This window comes from Juglans regia, chromosome 14 (genome assembly GCF_001411555.2).
Source record: "Juglans regia cultivar Chandler chromosome 14, Walnut 2.0, whole genome shotgun sequence".
Classification (NCBI taxonomy): Eukaryota; Viridiplantae; Streptophyta; class Magnoliopsida; order Fagales; family Juglandaceae; genus Juglans; species Juglans regia.
Window position 1 is genome coordinate 22,335,307 of NC_049914.1, and position 19,420 is coordinate 22,354,726.

Genomic DNA, 19,420 nt, shown 5'->3' on the forward strand with positions numbered 1-19,420 from the left:
AAGAAAAAGGTTTCGCATGCACCGAAGCCGTTGCCCGTTGGAGTAATGATTACCTCCGATGTCTTACATCAATAGATTCAATACAAACACCATTTTCTAACACTTACTTGCAGACATTCCTAACTTATAAACTCAACTTCCAAATCAAAGAAATTAAATGCATGTTCTGGAGTAACTGTTGGAATTTAAAGGTTTTAAATAGAATATATATATATATATATATATATGAAGAGAAATACTATAAAGAAATCTTATATATATATATATATCACATAATATGTAATTTATTATTTTTATAATTTTATTTAAAATAAAAGAATAAAAATAACAAATCATGTATTGATTAAATAAAAGTATATGGTATAAGACTAATTTCATGTAAAATTTCTCATAGATAAAAAAAAAAAAAAAAACAACGAGTCTTGTATCGTTAATAAACATACAGTACTGTTAAAAAAATTTAACAATATATATATATCTACTCTATTATAATAAGTGGCTATCTAATTGTGAATGATAACTTTTGTTATTTTTTTGTTATATTTTTTTATTTTTCCGTTAAGTCCGTTAAGTCCTGTTTTATTAAAATGTCCTTAAAAATCTTGACCATTTGATGTGTAACTTCCTTATAGAATTTAATAAATGATCATATTTTACCAAAAGATCTTTAATATGAATTGACGTCTCATTTTCATATTATTTTTGTTTTGACAATGTACTCGTTTTCTTCTCTTTTTGTTTTAATTTTTTTAAATAAAAAATTAATAATATTTTATTATTATATAAATAGTAGTAAATAGATAATCAAATATGAATGTAGATCAATACTCATACTTTATTAAAATTTATATTTTTTTGTAATCTTTATTTTGTAATCTTTTTTTAACTTTATATTTTATTTTTCTAAACAAATAAGCTATTAATTTTTTTATTTTTTTTATTTAAATTATTATGTCATGTCAAGTGCATCCAGAACCGTTCGCTAATATATATATATATATATATATATATATATATATAACAAAAATATCCAACAGGGGATGAAGACTTTTGAACCAACGAATTAATTGAATGGCCCTGGCGGGCCCGCCTTGCACGCCGTGCATTCCCATTGCAATCGTGGAATCTACGCATCATATTTATGTGTATAACAGCATATATAGCAACGGGGCATTTTAGTCAATGCTCCAATTAAAACAAAAAAAAAAAAAAGTATTTTTGTCAAGTCTTTTCTAGAAGGCGTTGAAAGCGTTAGAGCAGCGTTCCAGCTCGTTCATAGTTCATACCAGACAGATTGAGACTCGAGAGAAGAGAGAATGCTCGCAAGCTTGGAGTGAACAACAACATTTGTCCTCCAGCAGATGCTTCTCTATTTTCATTTTGGTCAGCAAAATACAACCTTGGAAAGGAAACCTCTTTCCTCTTTCCTACTTTGACCAATCAAAATAATATTAAAAAAAAACAAAAAACAAAAGACAACAGTCCGAGACTCCGAGAGAGAGAGAGAGAGAGAGACCTCGCTGGCCGCTGCTGCTCTTATTCTTCTTCTACACTACATATAAACTTCAAGACATCCTCGCAAAAATATCTCTCCCTCCTCTCCTTGTTTTCTCACTCACCAAAACATACGCGTAGAAAGATTGAGAAATCAATCAATCTCTACGCTTCATGAATTTGTTGTGCTGAAGAATCACCAAGATTGGTACTCCATACGTTGAATTATTTTTAGTCTTCACTGGGTGCTAAAACTTTGAGCTAGAGTTTAGTGGTACGTTGTTAATCACTCCGAGGGCTGCCGGAGGACTCAGAAATGGCGGTGGCATTTGTCGGAGACGACCTGGCTAGGCAGTCGAGTAGTAGGAGGAGCTGGCGGTCGGCCAGCGTGCGGGAAATGTGGAATGAGCCGGACGTGTTTCAGCGGAGCGGGCGGCAGGTGGAGAACGACGAGGAGGAGTTGAAGTGGGCTGCAATAGAGAGGCTGCCCACGTATGATAGGGTGAGGACGGGGATGCTAAAGCAGGTGATGAGCAACGGGAGGGTTGTGCATGGGGAGGTTGATGTCACCAAGCTGGGCTCTCAGGATAAGAAGCAGTTGATGGAGAGCATTCTCAAGGTTATTGAAGAGGATAATGAGAAGTTCCTCAGGAGGCTTAGGGACAGAACTGATAGGTTGGTTTCTAACATAAATATATATATATATATATATATATATATGTTCGTATATATATCTGCAAATGTTTTGTTCTTCTGGAATAGTTTTGTTTCGTTGCTGGGAAAATGGAGGGCATCAGAAAAGGATTAAGGTTTTGAATCTAGTAGTAGTTTTAAGGCAAAAGTTGTAGCTCCACTGCGGTTTGGTTTTATTTATTTTCTCTGATTATATCCACTTCTCAGCAACTGAATATATATTAGGTGTGCGCTTTTGTGATTTTTATTTCATTTCTGGAAAATGGTAGGAATTTATTCTTTTGATCTCCATTTGTCTTTTGGAACTAGTTATTCCTTCTTCTGATGCGAAATCTTCTTGATTGATAATCTTTTTTGGAAACAGGGTAGGAATAGAGATCCCAAAGATTGAAGTAAGATTCCAGCAGTTATCGGTTGAAGGAGACGCATACGTTGGGACCAGAGCACTTCCAACTCTGCTTAATTCCTCCTTGAACGCAATAGAGGTATTGTATTCGTGCTATTGATTTCTCTCTTATTCTAGCATTAATTTTCCTGTTGATTTTACTATTTCCCCTTCAAGTTACACTTTATGCTGTGAACAGGGAGTTCTAGGGAAGATTCGGCTCACTCCATCAAAGAAAAGAGTTGTCAAGATACTCAAAGATGTGACCGGTGTAGTCAAGCCATCGAGGTATGTTCATGAATTGTGCATATATTGCAGAACTAATATCTTTTGCTTACAAATTTTCTCCTCGTAAAAGGAAGGACATACTAATTTATTGTTTATACATTTTCAGGATGACATTGCTTCTAGGGCCTCCTGCGTCAGGGAAAACAACATTGCTACAAGCACTTTCAGGGAAGCTGGATGATGACTTAAGGGTTTGTGATCCTCTCCTTCTTTCTACCTCGTGTGTTAATCCTATTCACTCGTATACACAATTTGATTTTGGAGGTAATATTAATGAGTGGGGGCGATGAACAGGTAACTGGGAAAGTCACATACTGTGGCCATGAACTCAATGAATTCGTGCCTCAAAGAACCTGTGCTTATATCAGCCAGCATGATCTCCATTACGGTGAGATGACTGTTCGTGAAACGTTGGATTTTTCGGCACGTAGTTTAGGAGTTGGAACCAGGTACGAAATGCTATTAGAGTTGGCTAGACGCGAGAAAGAAGCAGGAATTAAACCAGATCCCGAGATTGATGCTTTCATGAAAGCTACGGCTATGGTCGGACAGGAGACAAGCTTGATCACTGATTACAATCTCAAGGTTCTATTACTTAGCGAGTTGGTTGCTTATGTTTTTATTTTGCCACCAGTTATATAACTCACTTAAAAATTTTTACGGGCTTCCAACAGATACTGGGATTGGATATTTGTGCTGATACTATGGTGGGGGATGACATGAGAAGGGGTATTTCTGGTGGTCAAAAGAAGCGTGTAACCACTGGTATGTATCAATGACATAAAGAACATATTTAAACATGATGGCAAAAAAGAACAGTTATGTCCCTTTTCTTCTTATAGGAAGAGTTTCACCTACAAATAGTTTCATAATCCTCCGCACTTGGAAATTTATGATAGATTATTTCCGTAGATTGTATCAGATGTCGAAATGTCCTTTCTGGGTTACCATATCTTGGAAAACCCATTCTGTCTATTGACTTATGTTATAATGTCAGCTTCTTCTATTATTACCTGTGAGCGTGTATTTAAGATTAAAGTTCAAAACCATTTCTGAATCTCAGACCAGAATTATTTGTATTGAGTGCAGGAGAAATGTTGGTTGGACCAGCAAAAGCATTTTTTATGGATGAAATATCAACAGGGCTGGACAGCTCCACCACGTTTCAGATTGTCAAGTTCATGAGACAAATGGTTCATATCATGGATGTCACCATGGTCATCTCTCTCTTGCAGCCAGCCCCTGAAACGTATGATCTTTTTGATGACATTATCCTTCTCTCTGAGGGCCAGATTGTATATCAAGGTCCGCGTGAGAATGTTCTTGAGTTCTTCGAATATGTGGGTTTCAAATGTCCAGAAAGGAAAGGAGTTGCTGACTTTCTGCAGGAAGTAACTTCCAAGAATGACCAAGAACAATATTGGTTCAGAAGGGACCAACCTTACCGATATATCTCTGTACCTGAGTTTCTAAGAGCCTTCAACTCTTTTCACATTGGGCAACAACTCTCAGAAGATTTAAGAATTCCATATGACAAATCCAGAGCCCATCCTGCTGCTTTGGTAAGAGAAAAGTACGGGATCTCCAACATGGAACTCTTCAAGGCTAATTTCGCAAGGGAATGGCTGCTGATGAAGCGCAGCTCGTTTGTATACATATTCAAAACTACTCAGCTAACAGTCATGGCAACAATTGCATTGACTGTGTTCTTCAGGACAGAAATGAAAACTGGACAAATTAGAGATGGAGCAAAATTTTGGGGAGCACTATTTTTCAGCCTCATTAATGTCATGTTTAATGGAATGACAGAACTTGCAATGACAGTTTTTAGGCTTCCTGTGTTTTTTAAACAGAGGGATTTCTTGTTCTACCCTGCATGGGCTTTTGCATTGCCTATTTGGCTCCTCAGAATTCCAGTTTCACTGATGGAATCTGGTCTTTGGATCATTCTTACATATTACACCATTGGGTTTGCACCTTCCGCCAGTAGGTAAGTACTAAATTTATCTTCTCGTTTTAAATACTCCTAGCTTTAGATTTGTGGTACTTATGAAAATTGGAATCTAGTAGTTCAACAAATGAAAACTCTCTGTTGATTAGTGTTCTACTTGTTCAGGTTCTTCAAGCAGTTCTTGGCTTTCTTTGGCGTACATCAGATGGCACTCTGCCTCTTCCGTTTCATTGCAGCTGCCGGAAGAACACAGGTTGTTGCAAGCACTCTTGGTACCTTTACATTGCTGCTGGTGTTCGTTCTTGGTGGTTTCATTGTTTCCAAAGGTCAGAAATCCTTCTGTGTTCACCTTGTTAAAGAGTATTTAGCCATGAAACTACTCTTCTAATGCCTGGATTGTTGTAAATCATGAAAAATACAATGATAAACTGCTGGAGTATTTGATATATTTTCAACATATTAAAATGCCACTCATATTGGTGCGTAGATGACATTGAGTCATGGATGATATGGGGCTACTACGTTTCTCCCATGATGTATGGACAAAATGCAATTGCTATCAACGAGTTTCTTGATGACAGATGGAGTACTGTAAGTTCTTTTAGATGACAGAAAAACTCGTGATTTGCAGTGAATTTTTTATCATCACATTTGGTTCTCCTCATGCATTAACATATATATATATATATATATATCATCATTGCATTTGTTAAATTCAAATCTATTATTTGCTTGATATCATCTTGATTTCTTCGGTACAGCCAACACCAAACTCCAGTCAACCAACAGTTGGAAAGACTCTTCTCAAGGAGAGAGGCCTGTTCACTGAGGAATATTGGTATTGGATATGTATTGCAGCACTCCTCGGGTTTTCTCTTCTTTTCAATTTTCTTTTCATTGCAGCACTGACATTCCTGAATAGTAAGTGAATAATTTTAATTTTTTGCATTGGTTTTTCATACTGCAATAAGATACATGAATTGACATTCTGCCATTTCCTTTCAACTCAATTCAGTGCCCGGTGATACTAAAGCTGTGATCGTGGAGGATGAGTCTGAAAGGAAGCCTAGGAGGCAATTGGCAACCACTTCAGAAGGTTAGTGTTGGCATCAAAGTTATACGGACTATGGCATTAATAAAATCAAAGCTAATAAGACCTAAAATCTTTGCCAAGCCTGCTCTCTTCTGGGGTATCAAACATGGTGATGGCAAGAAAAGCATTAGGTTAATTATAACCACGCTGCAAGATTCCTATTCACCACTTGCCCCAATTCTAAAAAAATGTGATCATGATGTAGCACTAGTTCTACAGCATAAGCCTCGCATTGAGTATAGCAGCCCCACTATCACATTATTTTGGTAGTCTAATACTAATCACCATTACAGGTATTGACATGTCAGTGAGAAATGCTCAAGGAAGTACCAGCTCAGTTCAATCTAAACGAGGAATGGTTTTGCCCTTCCAGCCCCTTTCACTTGCTTTCAATCATGTGAATTACTACGTGGATATGCCTGCAGTAAGTCACTTGTTCCCATCATAAACAAAAAGAAACTGAAACAGTTACTTGATATTTGGTTACTAACTCATTAGGTTCCTAGAGGACAGTTTTGACTGGAATTTTCAAAAAATAATTGAATTTCCAGTGGATAGCGAATCAAACATTTTAATTTGAGAAATTTTTTAAAAGGCCATATGATACCAAACATCGTTCATGGGTCATATTTGATTTTTCTAAAAAGCAAAGTGGTATCCTTTTCAGGAAATGAAGACCCAAGGTGTTGATGAGACCCGACTGCAGCTACTCCGAGATGTTAGTGGCGCTTTCCGACCTGGTGTACTGACAGCATTAGTTGGTGTCAGTGGTGCTGGAAAGACTACCTTGATGGATGTCTTAGCAGGAAGAAAGACTGGTGGATATATTGAAGGAAGTATTAGCATTTCTGGTTACCCAAAGAACCAAGCCACATTTGCTCGGGTCAGCGGTTATTGTGAACAGAATGACATTCATTCCCCATATGTCACTGTTTATGAATCTCTTGTATATTCTGCATGGTTGCGTCTCTCTTCGGATGTTAAAACGGAAACACGAAAGGTAGCAAATTTTTTCTTTGAGAGCTCTGCATTTATTTCTCTAATTGGATACAATTTTATCCTCCAAATAGTCAACTATTCCACCTGAAATTGTGCGGTTATATTATCTTCATTTATATTTTGAATTTTTAATCATTTGTCTAGCTGAAAATCCTTTTACTCTCTAGTTTGCATTGAATATGAGAAACTGGATGAGATGAACAATATGTTTTTGACTGTGATCTTCTTCATTCTTATAGATGTTTGTTGACGAAGTCATGGATTTGGTTGAGCTTCATCCTTTGAGGGATGCTCTGGTTGGACTTCCAGGAGTTAATGGTCTTTCAACTGAGCAGAGAAAGAGGCTCACCATTGCTGTGGAATTGGTTGCAAACCCTTCCATCATCTTTATGGATGAGCCCACGTCAGGCCTTGATGCTAGAGCTGCTGCCATTGTCATGCGTACTGTAAGAAACACAGTGAATACTGGACGAACTGTTGTCTGCACAATTCACCAACCGAGCATTGACATCTTTGAAGCTTTTGATGAGGTATGGTTCAATTTTTAACTTATTCAGTCTCTTATATGTTTCATGTATGATGTAACATCATTTCATCTGCTCTGTTTCACCTTGTTATTGTCTTGTGCTTGCAGCTTTTCTTGATGAAAAGAGGAGGACAGGCAATTTATGCCGGACCTCTTGGTGATCGTTCTCACAAACTTGTCGAGTATTTTGAGGTGAGTTCCAATTTTTCTTACATGCTTGATTGCACACCAATTATGCCCAAAACGTTGGCAGCTCAGAACTTCTTTCCAACATGTTTGTGTTCAAGCTGCTCACGGTCCTTTGTCATACTACTAATCATTTCTAGTTGCATAATCAATGTTGAATCCCTTTAATGATGAACACCTCTGCCTGAGCAAAATGGTTAATTCAGATTGTTCATATAATTTTCTAAGGATCAGGAAGAGTATTCATGTCCTTTTTTTAAGGACTAGGAAGCATGTGCTCCTAAAATTATCCAAATACAATTTTGACTAATATTGAGAACCTCTGTTAGGCTATCCAAGGGGTCCCCAAGATCAAAAAGGGGTACAATCCTGCTACCTGGATGTTGGAGGTCAGTTCTACTTCAGTTGAGGGTCAACTTGACATTGATTTTGCCGAAGTTTTTGCCAGCTCTGACCTCTATAGGTGAGTAATAAATGAGAGAATATTCACTCTTCTTTCGACATCCTCCCTGTCTGTGTGTGTGCTGACCTATTGCTATTTTATTTTGCTAATTTTCAGGAGAAATCAGGAACTTATCAAGGAGCTGAGCTCCCCACAACCTGGTTCAGAGGATCTTTACTTCCCCACTCAGTACTCCCAAAGCTTCCTAACTCAGTGCAAGGCATGTTTCTGGAAGCAGCACTGGTCATACTGGAGAAACTCGGAATACAATGCAATTCGGTTTTTCTTGACAATTGTCATTGGTGTTATGTTTGGTGTTATCTTCTGGAGCAAGGGAGACCAGATGTAAGTCTAAATTTCTTTATCCTAACCTTCATTTGCTTTTGTTTCCATCATTTAATGGCCCATCTAAAATCACTTTTAAGAACATGTAAATCTATTTTCTTTTTCGGAATTAGCATAGAAGCAATATTGTACTTCATGTTCCTTACTCTGAATTGGTACTTACGAGGTCAATCACATCTTACTTTCTTAACAGACAGAGACAGCAAGACCTGATCAATCTTTTGGGAGCTACCTATGCTGCTGTTCTTTTCCTTGGAGGTATCAATGCTTCTGCCGTACAATCTGTGGTTGCAGTAGAGAGAACAGTCTTTTACCGTGAAAGAGCAGCTGGAATGTATTCAGAGTTGCCCTATGCATTTGCTCAGGTAAGAGATTGGAAGTTGTTCTCGGTTACAACGAGCTCTATTGTGTATCAAATCGCCTGTTTTCTCAAAAAAGAAAAAAAGAATGGAAAAGTCTATATGTAATCTGTATATATACTGATGGGTGACTTTTTCATTGCAGGTGGCCATTGAGACAATTTATGTTGCAGTACAAACGTTTGTGTATGCTCTTCTTCTGTACTCGATGATTGGATTCCACTGGAAGGTGGACAAGTTCTTGTATTTCTACTACTTCATATTCATGTGCTTTACATACTTCTCAATGTACGGGATGATGGTTGTTGCACTGACTCCGGGCCATCAAATTGCTGCAATTGTTATGTCCTTCTTCTTGAGCTTTTGGAACTTGTTCTCTGGTTTCCTCATTCCTAGGCCGGTATGTGATTTCAAAACCATATCTTTGTTTCATTTCCAAGCATTAGAAGGTTGGAAAAACTATGGGAATGTATCATTTCAAGCAGTGGAGATCCAAAAACAAAGAAGTTTTTATTACATCCAAAAACTAAGAATAAACTTGGAAACTTAGAAACCGAGTTGTGTATATATATAATTTTCATGAAAAGATACCAAACCATTCAATTGAGAAAAATAGAAAAGGCATCTTAATTTTGAAACAGAGTCCTTGTGCTGTAATCATAACACTTTGGTGCTTTTTCATTGCAGCTGATCCCCATATGGTGGAGGTGGTATTACTGGGCTTCACCTGTTGCTTGGACAATCTATGGTGTTTTTGCATCTCAAATTGCAGACAAGAAGACTCCGCTTCTACTTTCTGATTCAACCAGCGTACCTGTAGACCAATTCCTAAAGGATTACATGGGTTTTGAGCATGACTTCCTTGTCCCTGTAGTCTTCGCCCATGTTGGTTGGGTCCTCCTCTTCTTCTTTGTCTTTGCCTATGGCATCAAGTTCCTCAACTTCCAGAGGAGATGAGGAGCTTTTTTTTCTGCATCAGAGAAACTTTGGAACATAAAGATATATAGATTGATAGATAGCTGATTGATTGTACAATATTATACTGAGTCAGTGAGGAAAAGTTTTATACTTTTCCCTCTGTCTTTCCTTTTTATTTCTTCACTCCAATTTTTTTGTGTAATTTTTCTAGGCTTGGCTATATCAAAATGTAAAGTTTTGGAATTTCCCTCTGTAGTTTCCACACCAGTTTGTTTTTGTACTCTTAAATAATAGATGAAAAGCATTGAGTTATTTATTATCAACATTGATAATTGCTTGACCATTTTTTTTAGTTATTTTATGAAAATTAAAATTAAAAAACATAAAATCAAACAAATTTTACAAAAACAAAAATAAAAGCCATCATAAAAATTTATATTCAAATAACTTTTCAACTTTACCTATCTAGTAATACCCATACAACATATTTCACATATGACATTTCAAATAACTTTTCAACTTTGTTGTTGCCATGGCCTATGCAGACACAGATGACATATTAGGAACATGCAACAGATGCTCCAGATGATCTTCAATTGTTTGCCCCTGATAGCAATCCGGATTGGTAAACTTATGCCAATATATATCATTCGGTGTAGTGCCGTGAATAATATTATGTATGACACAACATCCAATGATAATATATCGCTGCCTGCAAAGCTTGTACCCATTCATGTATCGCAATATCTTAAAGCGTTTATTTAGAACACCAAATGTTCGCTCAATAACATTCCGTAGGGAAAAATGTCGATAATTGAAATAGTCTTGGTATCCTTGGAATGAACGATTGTCGTGACGTTCAAACCTATGATATCGCACCCTTGGATACGACGACATAAATCCCCTAATACACGGAAAGACGGAATCTACTAAATAATATCTATCTAAAAAATATAAACATTCCATTAATAATGTTTTCTTCAAAAATTACGAAATGCCGCTTGTCTAGAAATTAATTAATATCCAATACTTACACTCAGGAGGCTATGGGAAACGTGTCTCTATACGACTCAACACATCCATAAATACTCGAGAATAGTGGGCAGTGCCCTCCCACCCATAGTATACTAATGTAAACATCATATTGAAATCACACAATACGAGGACATTATGGCTAACTCGATGACGCTGAATTATATACGCGTTAGTTATCTGCGCGGGCACCACTGCGTCGATCAAAGTCCCGTCGATTGCACCATAACATTTCTACACGTATATAAGGAAATTGTGAGTTCTAAATGTGTAGTAAATGAGATTGAGCACACTGCGATAGTGTCAACCACATATATATTTTTCTTAAGGCAGAGGAAGAATTTGTTACCTTGAACTATGGATAATTTTTGGGATTGTCGAGAATAAAAGGCGCCACCCCATCACCTTATGTAGGTACAATCACTTGAGAAGTAAGGTGACATAGTGCACACATCACTTGGTACACATGTCGATTAACAATTTCAAATGAATGTTGAAACTAGTCAGCTGTGATCTGTTGAGCTGAGCCATGGGCGACAATGTATGCAAACATGGAAACGGCTTCCTCAACGGAAACCCCTCGGGTCGATTCAAGAATGGCACCCGCACATAACGTATTGCATAACACTTGGAACACATATACTTCCATCTAAAACATGTTCAGACAATTTCCCGAATGTCCATTGAGAATTGCTATGATATAATCTCGTCCGTGTATGCTGATATTATGCTGCGACATTTGCTCAACCGCTGGCACGACGGATTCCTATTCTGTAATGACAATAAGAAGAGCTAGGTTATTTATATCTGAGGGATCATGCCTCTGCCATTGTTGGTATTCCTGTCAAGATAAGTCGAAATATTGTGTGAAAATAGCCGAGATGTCGGCCTTGTGGTTTCTCTCCAATATATAAATTGTACAAAGAATTCTGTACATGGAAAGAACGTTGTATATGCTAATTCTATCCCTTTACAATCTGTCAAATATTAAGCTAATTATTCTGAAGAGTAAATCAAGGAAACAAATATGGACAGCAAAGCTGTCCATTGACAGCCCCCCTCAAATTGATGCGGGTTGATCAACCAACATCAATTTGCTACTTAGGAAGCAATGTCGATGACGAGTAAGAGCCTTGGTAAAGATATCTGTAATTTGTAGCTCAGTGGAAATGTGCGGAAGAGTGATAACACGAGCTTCAAAGGCTTCACGGATAGAATGACAATCTACTTCAATATGCTTGGTGCGCTCATGATAGACAGGATTAGCCGTGATCTAAAATGGAACCAGTAATTCTATCCGTGATAACACATATCACGGATATCATCAACATAAACCAGATGCGCTCAGATGAGTCTTACCCATGTCTGATTTTCGATGTGCTCAGACATGGGTAAAACATGGGTAAATCAGACAAGTATCATCAACATAAACTAGATGCGCTCAGACATGGGTAAAACAGAATTGGAACCAGTAATCACAATATCATCAACATAAACCAAAAGGACAATAATACCCATGTCTGATTTTCGAAGAAACAATGAAGTGTCATACTTGCTCTGCTTGAAGGAAAATTGTAATAAAATGGTTCGAAACTTATCAAATCAGGCCCTTGGAGCTTGTTTGAGACCATAAAGAGAGCGACGGAGTTTACATACATTGGAGGTCGGAGAGGGAAACAATCCCGGGGGCGGCTTCATATAAATACACTCTTTAAGGTCCCCATGAAGAAAATCATTCTTGACATCCATCTGATGTAGTGGCCAATCATGGGAAGCAGCAAGAGCTAGGATCGTACGAACAGTGGTCATCTTAGCCATAGGAGCAAAGGTCTCTTCATAATTGACACCATATTCTTGATTATTCCCAAGGGCAACAAGTCGAGATTTATAACGATCCAAACTTCCATCAAAGCGAACCTTGACTAAGTAAACCCATTTGCAACCCTGAGGAACTATAGTGGAAGGACAAGGTTCAATATCCCAAGTATGATTGGCCTCTAGAGTGGCAATCTCTTCCTGCATAGCTTGTCGCCAACAGTCATGCTTGACAGCATGTGAGTAGCATGTGGGAATATCAAAATTGGACAATGCAGCAGTAAGAGCGGAAATGGAATTGCCAGAAGAGAACCCATACCTATCTGGGGGTATAGACACTCGAGGAGAGCGACGTACCAAAGGCTCTGGAGGCGCTGCAACTAACTGATTCTGATGCATGTTAGGATCAGATATCGGGTGAGCCACCGGAAGAGACTGTGGGCGGGAGCGTCTCGTATACACCATACCTGGTTTAAAGCGAGAACTGACTTGATGAAGATCTGAGAGCTGCTGCTCAAAAGAGGGGAGGACCACAGTAGAAGAAGAGGGCATAGAAGACACAGGAAAGAAATGTTGATTTTCAAAGAAAATAACATTCCTAGAAATGCGTGTGCGATGTAAAGTAGGATCATAGCAAACAAATCCCTTTTGACACACATTATATCCCAAGAATGCACATATAATAGATTGAACAGATAATTTATGTCGCTCATGAGGAGGTAAATGAACAAAACATACACAATCAAAGATACAGAGATTATTGTAACTACGTTGCTTAGCAAACAAACGGAAATAGGGAGATTCCATGTGTAAGACTTGGGAAGGTAAACGATTAATCAAGTGAGTAGCAGTTTTCAGAGCCTCGACCCAAAACTTGGATGGAACAGATGATTCTAATAAGAGAGTACGTACCACATCAAGAAGATGGCGATTCTTGCGTTCAGCTACTCCATTTTGTTGGGGAGTAGCAGGACATGAACGTTGATGAATAATACCTTTAGAAGCCAAGAATGCCTGAAACTCAGTAGACAAATATTCACCACCAGAATCTGTGCGTAACGTCTTAATAGTCGCATAAAATTGATTGTCGACATACGCTAAAAACTTAGTGAAAGTACGAAAAACCTCAGATTTAGAGCGAAGAAAATAAACCCAAGTGAATCTGCTATGATCATTAATAAAAGTCACATAGTATTTAAATTTTTCATGTGAACTAACTGGGGAAGGTCCCCAAACATCACTATGGATAAGATCAAAGCAATGAGACGCTCTACTAGCATGCAAAGGAAATGGAAGTGTTTTGCTTTTACCAAGTTTACAAGAATCACACTCTAAAGATAAAGAAGAAGAACGTTCTTTATTACCAAGAAAACCAGAGTGCAATACATGAGATAAGATCTGAGTATTGGGATGGTCTAAATGACGATGCCATACCATACTCAGATCAGGAACATTATTACAAGCAAAAGATTTAATAGAAAACACTGAAGAAAGTGTGGGAATAGGTAAAAATAATGGAAACAAGCGCCCCACTTTAGGTCCCTTTGCGATCGGCTCCTTCGTAACCTGGTCCTGCACAACACAACCATCACTAGAAAAATTAACAGCACAATTGTTATCAACTAATTGACCAATAGAAATAAGATTCGTGGAAAGTTGAGGAGCAAGAAACACATCAGTAAATGTGGAAGAGGCATCTCCAACAGCATCTATAGGCAAAGAACTGCCATTGGCAGTCTGAATGTCAGATTGACCAGCATAGGGCCGAACATGACACAAAGTTGTGGGAGTATTCGTCATGTGATTAGAAGCGCCTGAGTCTACGTACCAGAGTTTAGTATTATTTTTACCTTGAAATCTCATCACAGATAATGCCGAAATTAGCATTTGTTGCACCATTTCTGGTGTGCAGTAATTTGCTGCAGGAGGTGCAAGATCAGAGGAAGCACCTGAGGAGGAGCCATGTGCTACAAGAGTTGCTGCGGGGGGAACAATAACAGAAGTCTGGAATGCTTGAGCTTGACGATTCTGTGGGCGGATGCGACATTCTTTGATAATATGACTCTTTTTCTTGCAATAAGAACAATATTTATTGGGACAATTGGCAGTAATATGCCCATATTCCTTGCAACAGAAACATTGCAAATTTTTAGAAGTCATAGGTGATCCTCGTCCTTGGGCAGCATAAGCCACAGTTGCCATCCCAGAACTACCATGAGATTGCTCCAGAATAGCTTGAGTACTAAGATGTTGTTCTTCACGAAGTAACTCACCAAAACAAATATCAAGAGAAGGAACAGGTGATCTGTTCAGCGGAGAGGAGCGAATAGATTCATATTTTGGGCGTAGTTTCATAAGAAACTGATCACGCCGGCTAGTCTCATGAAGAGTCTGAATAGTCGAAAGAGCGGCAACAGGAACATCGGCTGTAACCAAATCAGTATATTCATGCCAAAGGGTTAGAAATGCTGAGTAGTAGTCTTGGATGGAAAGACTACCATGTTGAAACATGGCAATCGCATGTTCTAACTGAAAGCGACAAGCATCATTAGCTTGATGATAAACCTTCTTCAAGTAATTCCACATGGATTGAGCGGAACGATGAGCCCGTAAGTTGGTAACAATATGTGGTTCCACCGAACCAAGAAGCCAAGACATAATCCGAGCATCAAGCACAGCCCATGAAGGAAAAGCCTTGAGATCATGGGATGTGTCAGGATTGGATGTTTGGGCGATATCCGTGCCATCAATATGACCCCAAAGGTCTTTTCCCTTGAGGAAAAGTTCAAACTGAAATGCCCAAGTAGAGTAGTTTGTGCCCGTAAACTTGACACATACAGGTGCAGAGTCCATCGCAAATAAATGAAGCCAAGACAAAGCAAAAACAGAAACAGCAAGGGAAATCAACCGAGACCAAAAAAAATATAGACCGAAAGTTTCTATAGTCTCCAAAAAACAAAATCAACACAGAAGCCGAAAGCCACAAAACATAAAAACTGACCAAGCCGAGAGAAAAAAAAATCCCACGTGAGAATTGCTGCACCCAGACAAAGTCGAGAACCCAACGGGAATAACCAGAACAAGCCGAAAGTCACAACGACGAGAATCCCAGAGCCAAAAGTTGCCAGAGAGCTGCGACGTCAACTACAAAGACACAGAGACGCCGGAAACACTACCAGAGTGCTGATCCGACAGTCAACTAACCGCAGAAATTGCCGAAAGGCTTAGAGAAGACTGCATCGACAGCCACCCAACAACAGAAAGTGCCGAAACCACCAGACCCGAAACGGGATTGCCGAAAATCTAAAAAAAATTGAAGACGACAAGAAACTAGGAGACGGCTCTTGATACCATGTCAAGATAAGTCGAAATATTGTGTGAAAATAGCCGAGATATCGGCCTTGTGGTTTCTCTCCAATATATAAATTGTACAAAGGATTTTATACATGGAAAGAATGTTGTATATGCTAATTCTATCCCTATACAATCTGTCAAATATTAAGCTAATTATTCTGAAGAGTAAATTAAGGAAACAAATATGGAAACAAATATGGACAGCAAAGCTGTCCATTGACAATTCCTCCCACGTTGGATAATGGTTGCTTCTTGATGCACCCTTGGTGTCGTTGTTTGCCTCCATTTGGGGCTCATTATCTGACCCGTTGTTTGCCTCCATCTGGTACTCATTCTCGTCTGACCCACTTCCTTCGTCCATCCTGTAGTTTGAAAAAAAAATTAGCCCAAGTACATTCCTCCATTTGCATGAGTAGGACATAAATTCATTTATTGGTTATAACATTGAATATTAACAAAAGCTTATCAATTACAGTCAGCTTATATCAGTCAACAAGTCTTAGTTAACACGTATGCGCAGATAATAATTAGAAGAACCATTTTATGATCAGAATATAACTGCGCATGCTTAGTCAAACTAGATAGTTTTGTTCACATGATTGCATATTCATTAACGAAACAACATGGTTTCTCTATAATGGATGCTCTATAACTTGGCATGGCAATGGCAGGGACTAAAGTAATGGAAACATTTGCATATAATTAAGCTGTTCATAAACAAACACTCAGTAATGGATGCTCTGTAACTTGGATGCTCAGTAATGGCAAGCCCACTTATCGACATTTCACTAATACAAATCAGTCAGCTCCCACTTCGGTAACAAAGGTTCATAGCTCCAACCTAGACAAGGCATTTTTACCAAAGGACCAAAATGGGGAAGAATAAACAACAAAAATATTTCATTTCATTTGATATCTAATGAAAAATGCATAGTTCTTGCATAATACCAAAAATGCATAGAACATTTCCCATATAAAAAAAAATCATATTTTCTTATTTGTATCTCTGTCAACTGCAAATTAGTCGATTATTACAAAATCAAGACAAATCAACAAAACCCAGAAAACATGTCAGCTCATATACCAAGTTTCATCCGGCAGGAATAAAATCCAAGCACAAATTTCACAACCAACAACGGATACTTAATTTTTGGGATGGGTTTGTCTGCATGTTGTATTTGAAAAACAAAAAGATTTATTATTAAAAAATTAATTTTTTTATATGAATTTTAAATTTATTTTAAAAAAAAAAACATGTATAGAATTTACACATTTAAAATATCATTTTTCAATCAAACATTTTATATGCAGTCATTTTTACATACTTTTTACATGCGCACTCTACTATGTGATTGATTGGGTCACTTTTTTTTTTAAAAATAAAATAACTACTTAAGACAATCACATCAATAAAATGCATAAAAAATACGCAAAAGTAACTTTATATAGTAAAACTCATTTAGACGACAAAAGGCAGTACTCTTTTGTTTTAATTAAGACCATCTATCCTAAAAAAATAGACCTGCTACAGGCAACCGCCTCGCAAAACACCAAACCATGGGGGAATCGGCATGCCATGTTAGCCCATAAAAATAAAAAATAAAAAAGAAAAAGGAAGAAAACACATACGGGAGAGAAGAATTCAGATGTTAGAAGCGAAAAGAAAAAAACAAACTGTAGATCTCTGCGCTGTGTCTTTAGGTCTGGAAGAAGAGATCGCATACACTCATCTCTTTTCCTTTAGAATCTTTCTTCCATTTCCATTTCTACCATAAACACAGTAGAAGCATCCTCTCAGTTTTATGGGTGAAAAATCCTGTCTAATCTTTCTTCATTCTTCTTCTCTCGCTTGTATCCATCAATCCTTTAATCCCCCTACATTGCCAATCATTATTAACAATTGCAAACCTATAACAAAAATTGCAGACCAATGATCTAGAGGCCGAGTCTGAAAATGGGTCCGGTGGGAGAAATAGATAGAGAAAACAGAGACCAAGATTTAAAGGTTGGTAAAGAAGAAGAAGTAGCAAATGAGGTATTGCCAACACTTATCATTGCAAGCCGATTATGTGGAAATCTTGAGATCTTGGTACGAAGGAGCAGATGAAAAGAGTTTTCTTTGACTTGGAATTGAAGGAGTAGACAAAAAGAGGGTAAATGCATGAACAACTTTAATTTGGCCACGTGGGACGCGGTGCTCCCGCGGTCCCCCCAGCCGGTTGTAAATAGATTTTTTCTAAAAAAATATAGCATGCCCTTATTATATAGCCGTACGTAGCTTGAGTACTCTAACAACAGATATAAATGAAGGAGTAATGCTACACAATAAAGAACGACGAACCCGCTTTTCTTTTTAGCGCAAAATGGTTTCGGAACACGATGAAGAATGACGAACCCGCTTTTCTTTTCAGCGCAAAATGGTTTTTGGTGCTTTTCTTTTCAGTGCAAAATGGTTTTTGGTGCTTTTCTTTTTAGTGCAAAATGGTTTCAGAACAAGATGAAGAACGACAAACCAGCAGAATGATTTCTGAGCAAAATGGTTTCTGGTTTTTGAAATATGAAATCTGAAATCAGAAATCAGTTTGGCTCTTTGAAATCGGGTCCTTTCCATCTTTTCTTTTTTTAAATATAATATAAAGTTGACGTGGCATAATGCCAGCAATTCTGCAACAGGTATCTGTAGCAAAATTGGGAAATATTATTGGTTGGTGTCAAACTTTTCATCTGAATTTTGACCCAGATTTCAAACCTCAGCCAGAACTAACAATGGTCTCGTTTGTTTTTAAAAAATATCTTATCTCATCTCATCTAATCATTACAATTTTTTTAACTTCTAATATAAAATAAAATAAATAATTCAACTTTTTCAAATTCTAAAATAAAAATAATATTAAAAAATATGTTTTAATAATACTTTATTCAACTTTTTAACTTTAATCTCATCTCATCTCTGAAAACAAACGTGCCTTAAGTGTCTACAACGTTGCAGAGAGTTCCGATATTCATTTCTTGGATCCGCTATCCATCTTGCAACTACCACACATACAGGCTGCTTGTGAAGGTGCAATATGAACACATCACACCCACCATAAATGGGATGAGAATAGACAACGGTATAATGGTGGTTAGTGCCTGGTAGCCATGGTTTTTGGTTACCGCCTTCTAGCGTACCTTTCTTTACGGAGAATGAAACTCCAATCTGGAGCTTAATAAGTGTTGGTGAAATACACAATAATATAATAAAAATTATAATTAAAATAAAAATTAAGACGAAGTCAGTTTGGACTGAGGTACGGAAATATCGCTCTCTTTAAAGAGATTCAAGCCCTCTGCGGTGTGCAAAGTCTCAAATTAACCGGTACAGCAGAAATCTTCTTGACTTGACTCCTCCAGGATACAACAGCCTAACTGATCGTCGTATAGCCCAAACCAACTCTGCACAAGCGGTTGAGCTCAAAACTCCTCTCAAAGAACACATTTCTTTTATCTGGAAAATCACTCAAAAATATATACTCACTAAATATATTTTTGTTTATCACA

The 19,420-nt window shown here is 37.7% G+C and overlaps 1 protein-coding gene across 1 annotated transcript; it reads left to right on the forward strand.

The window, feature by feature from the left end:
• The first annotated feature begins 1,810 nt into the window (after positions 1-1,810).
• On the forward strand, positions 1,811-9,718 carry LOC109008760 (pleiotropic drug resistance protein 2-like). Its single transcript, XM_018988984.2, has 20 exons — positions 1,811-2,169; positions 2,552-2,672; positions 2,772-2,860; positions 2,967-3,051; positions 3,155-3,445; positions 3,535-3,625; positions 3,950-4,850; positions 4,977-5,137; positions 5,299-5,402; positions 5,573-5,732; positions 5,827-5,907; positions 6,198-6,328; positions 6,572-6,904; positions 7,143-7,433; positions 7,538-7,621; positions 7,945-8,078; positions 8,175-8,402; positions 8,596-8,767; positions 8,907-9,161; positions 9,449-9,718. The coding sequence occupies exons 1-20, from the start codon at positions 1,811-1,813 to the stop codon at positions 9,716-9,718; spliced, it is 4,341 nt and encodes a 1,446-aa protein (XP_018844529.1).
• Positions 9,719-19,420: the final 9,702 nt, after the last annotated feature.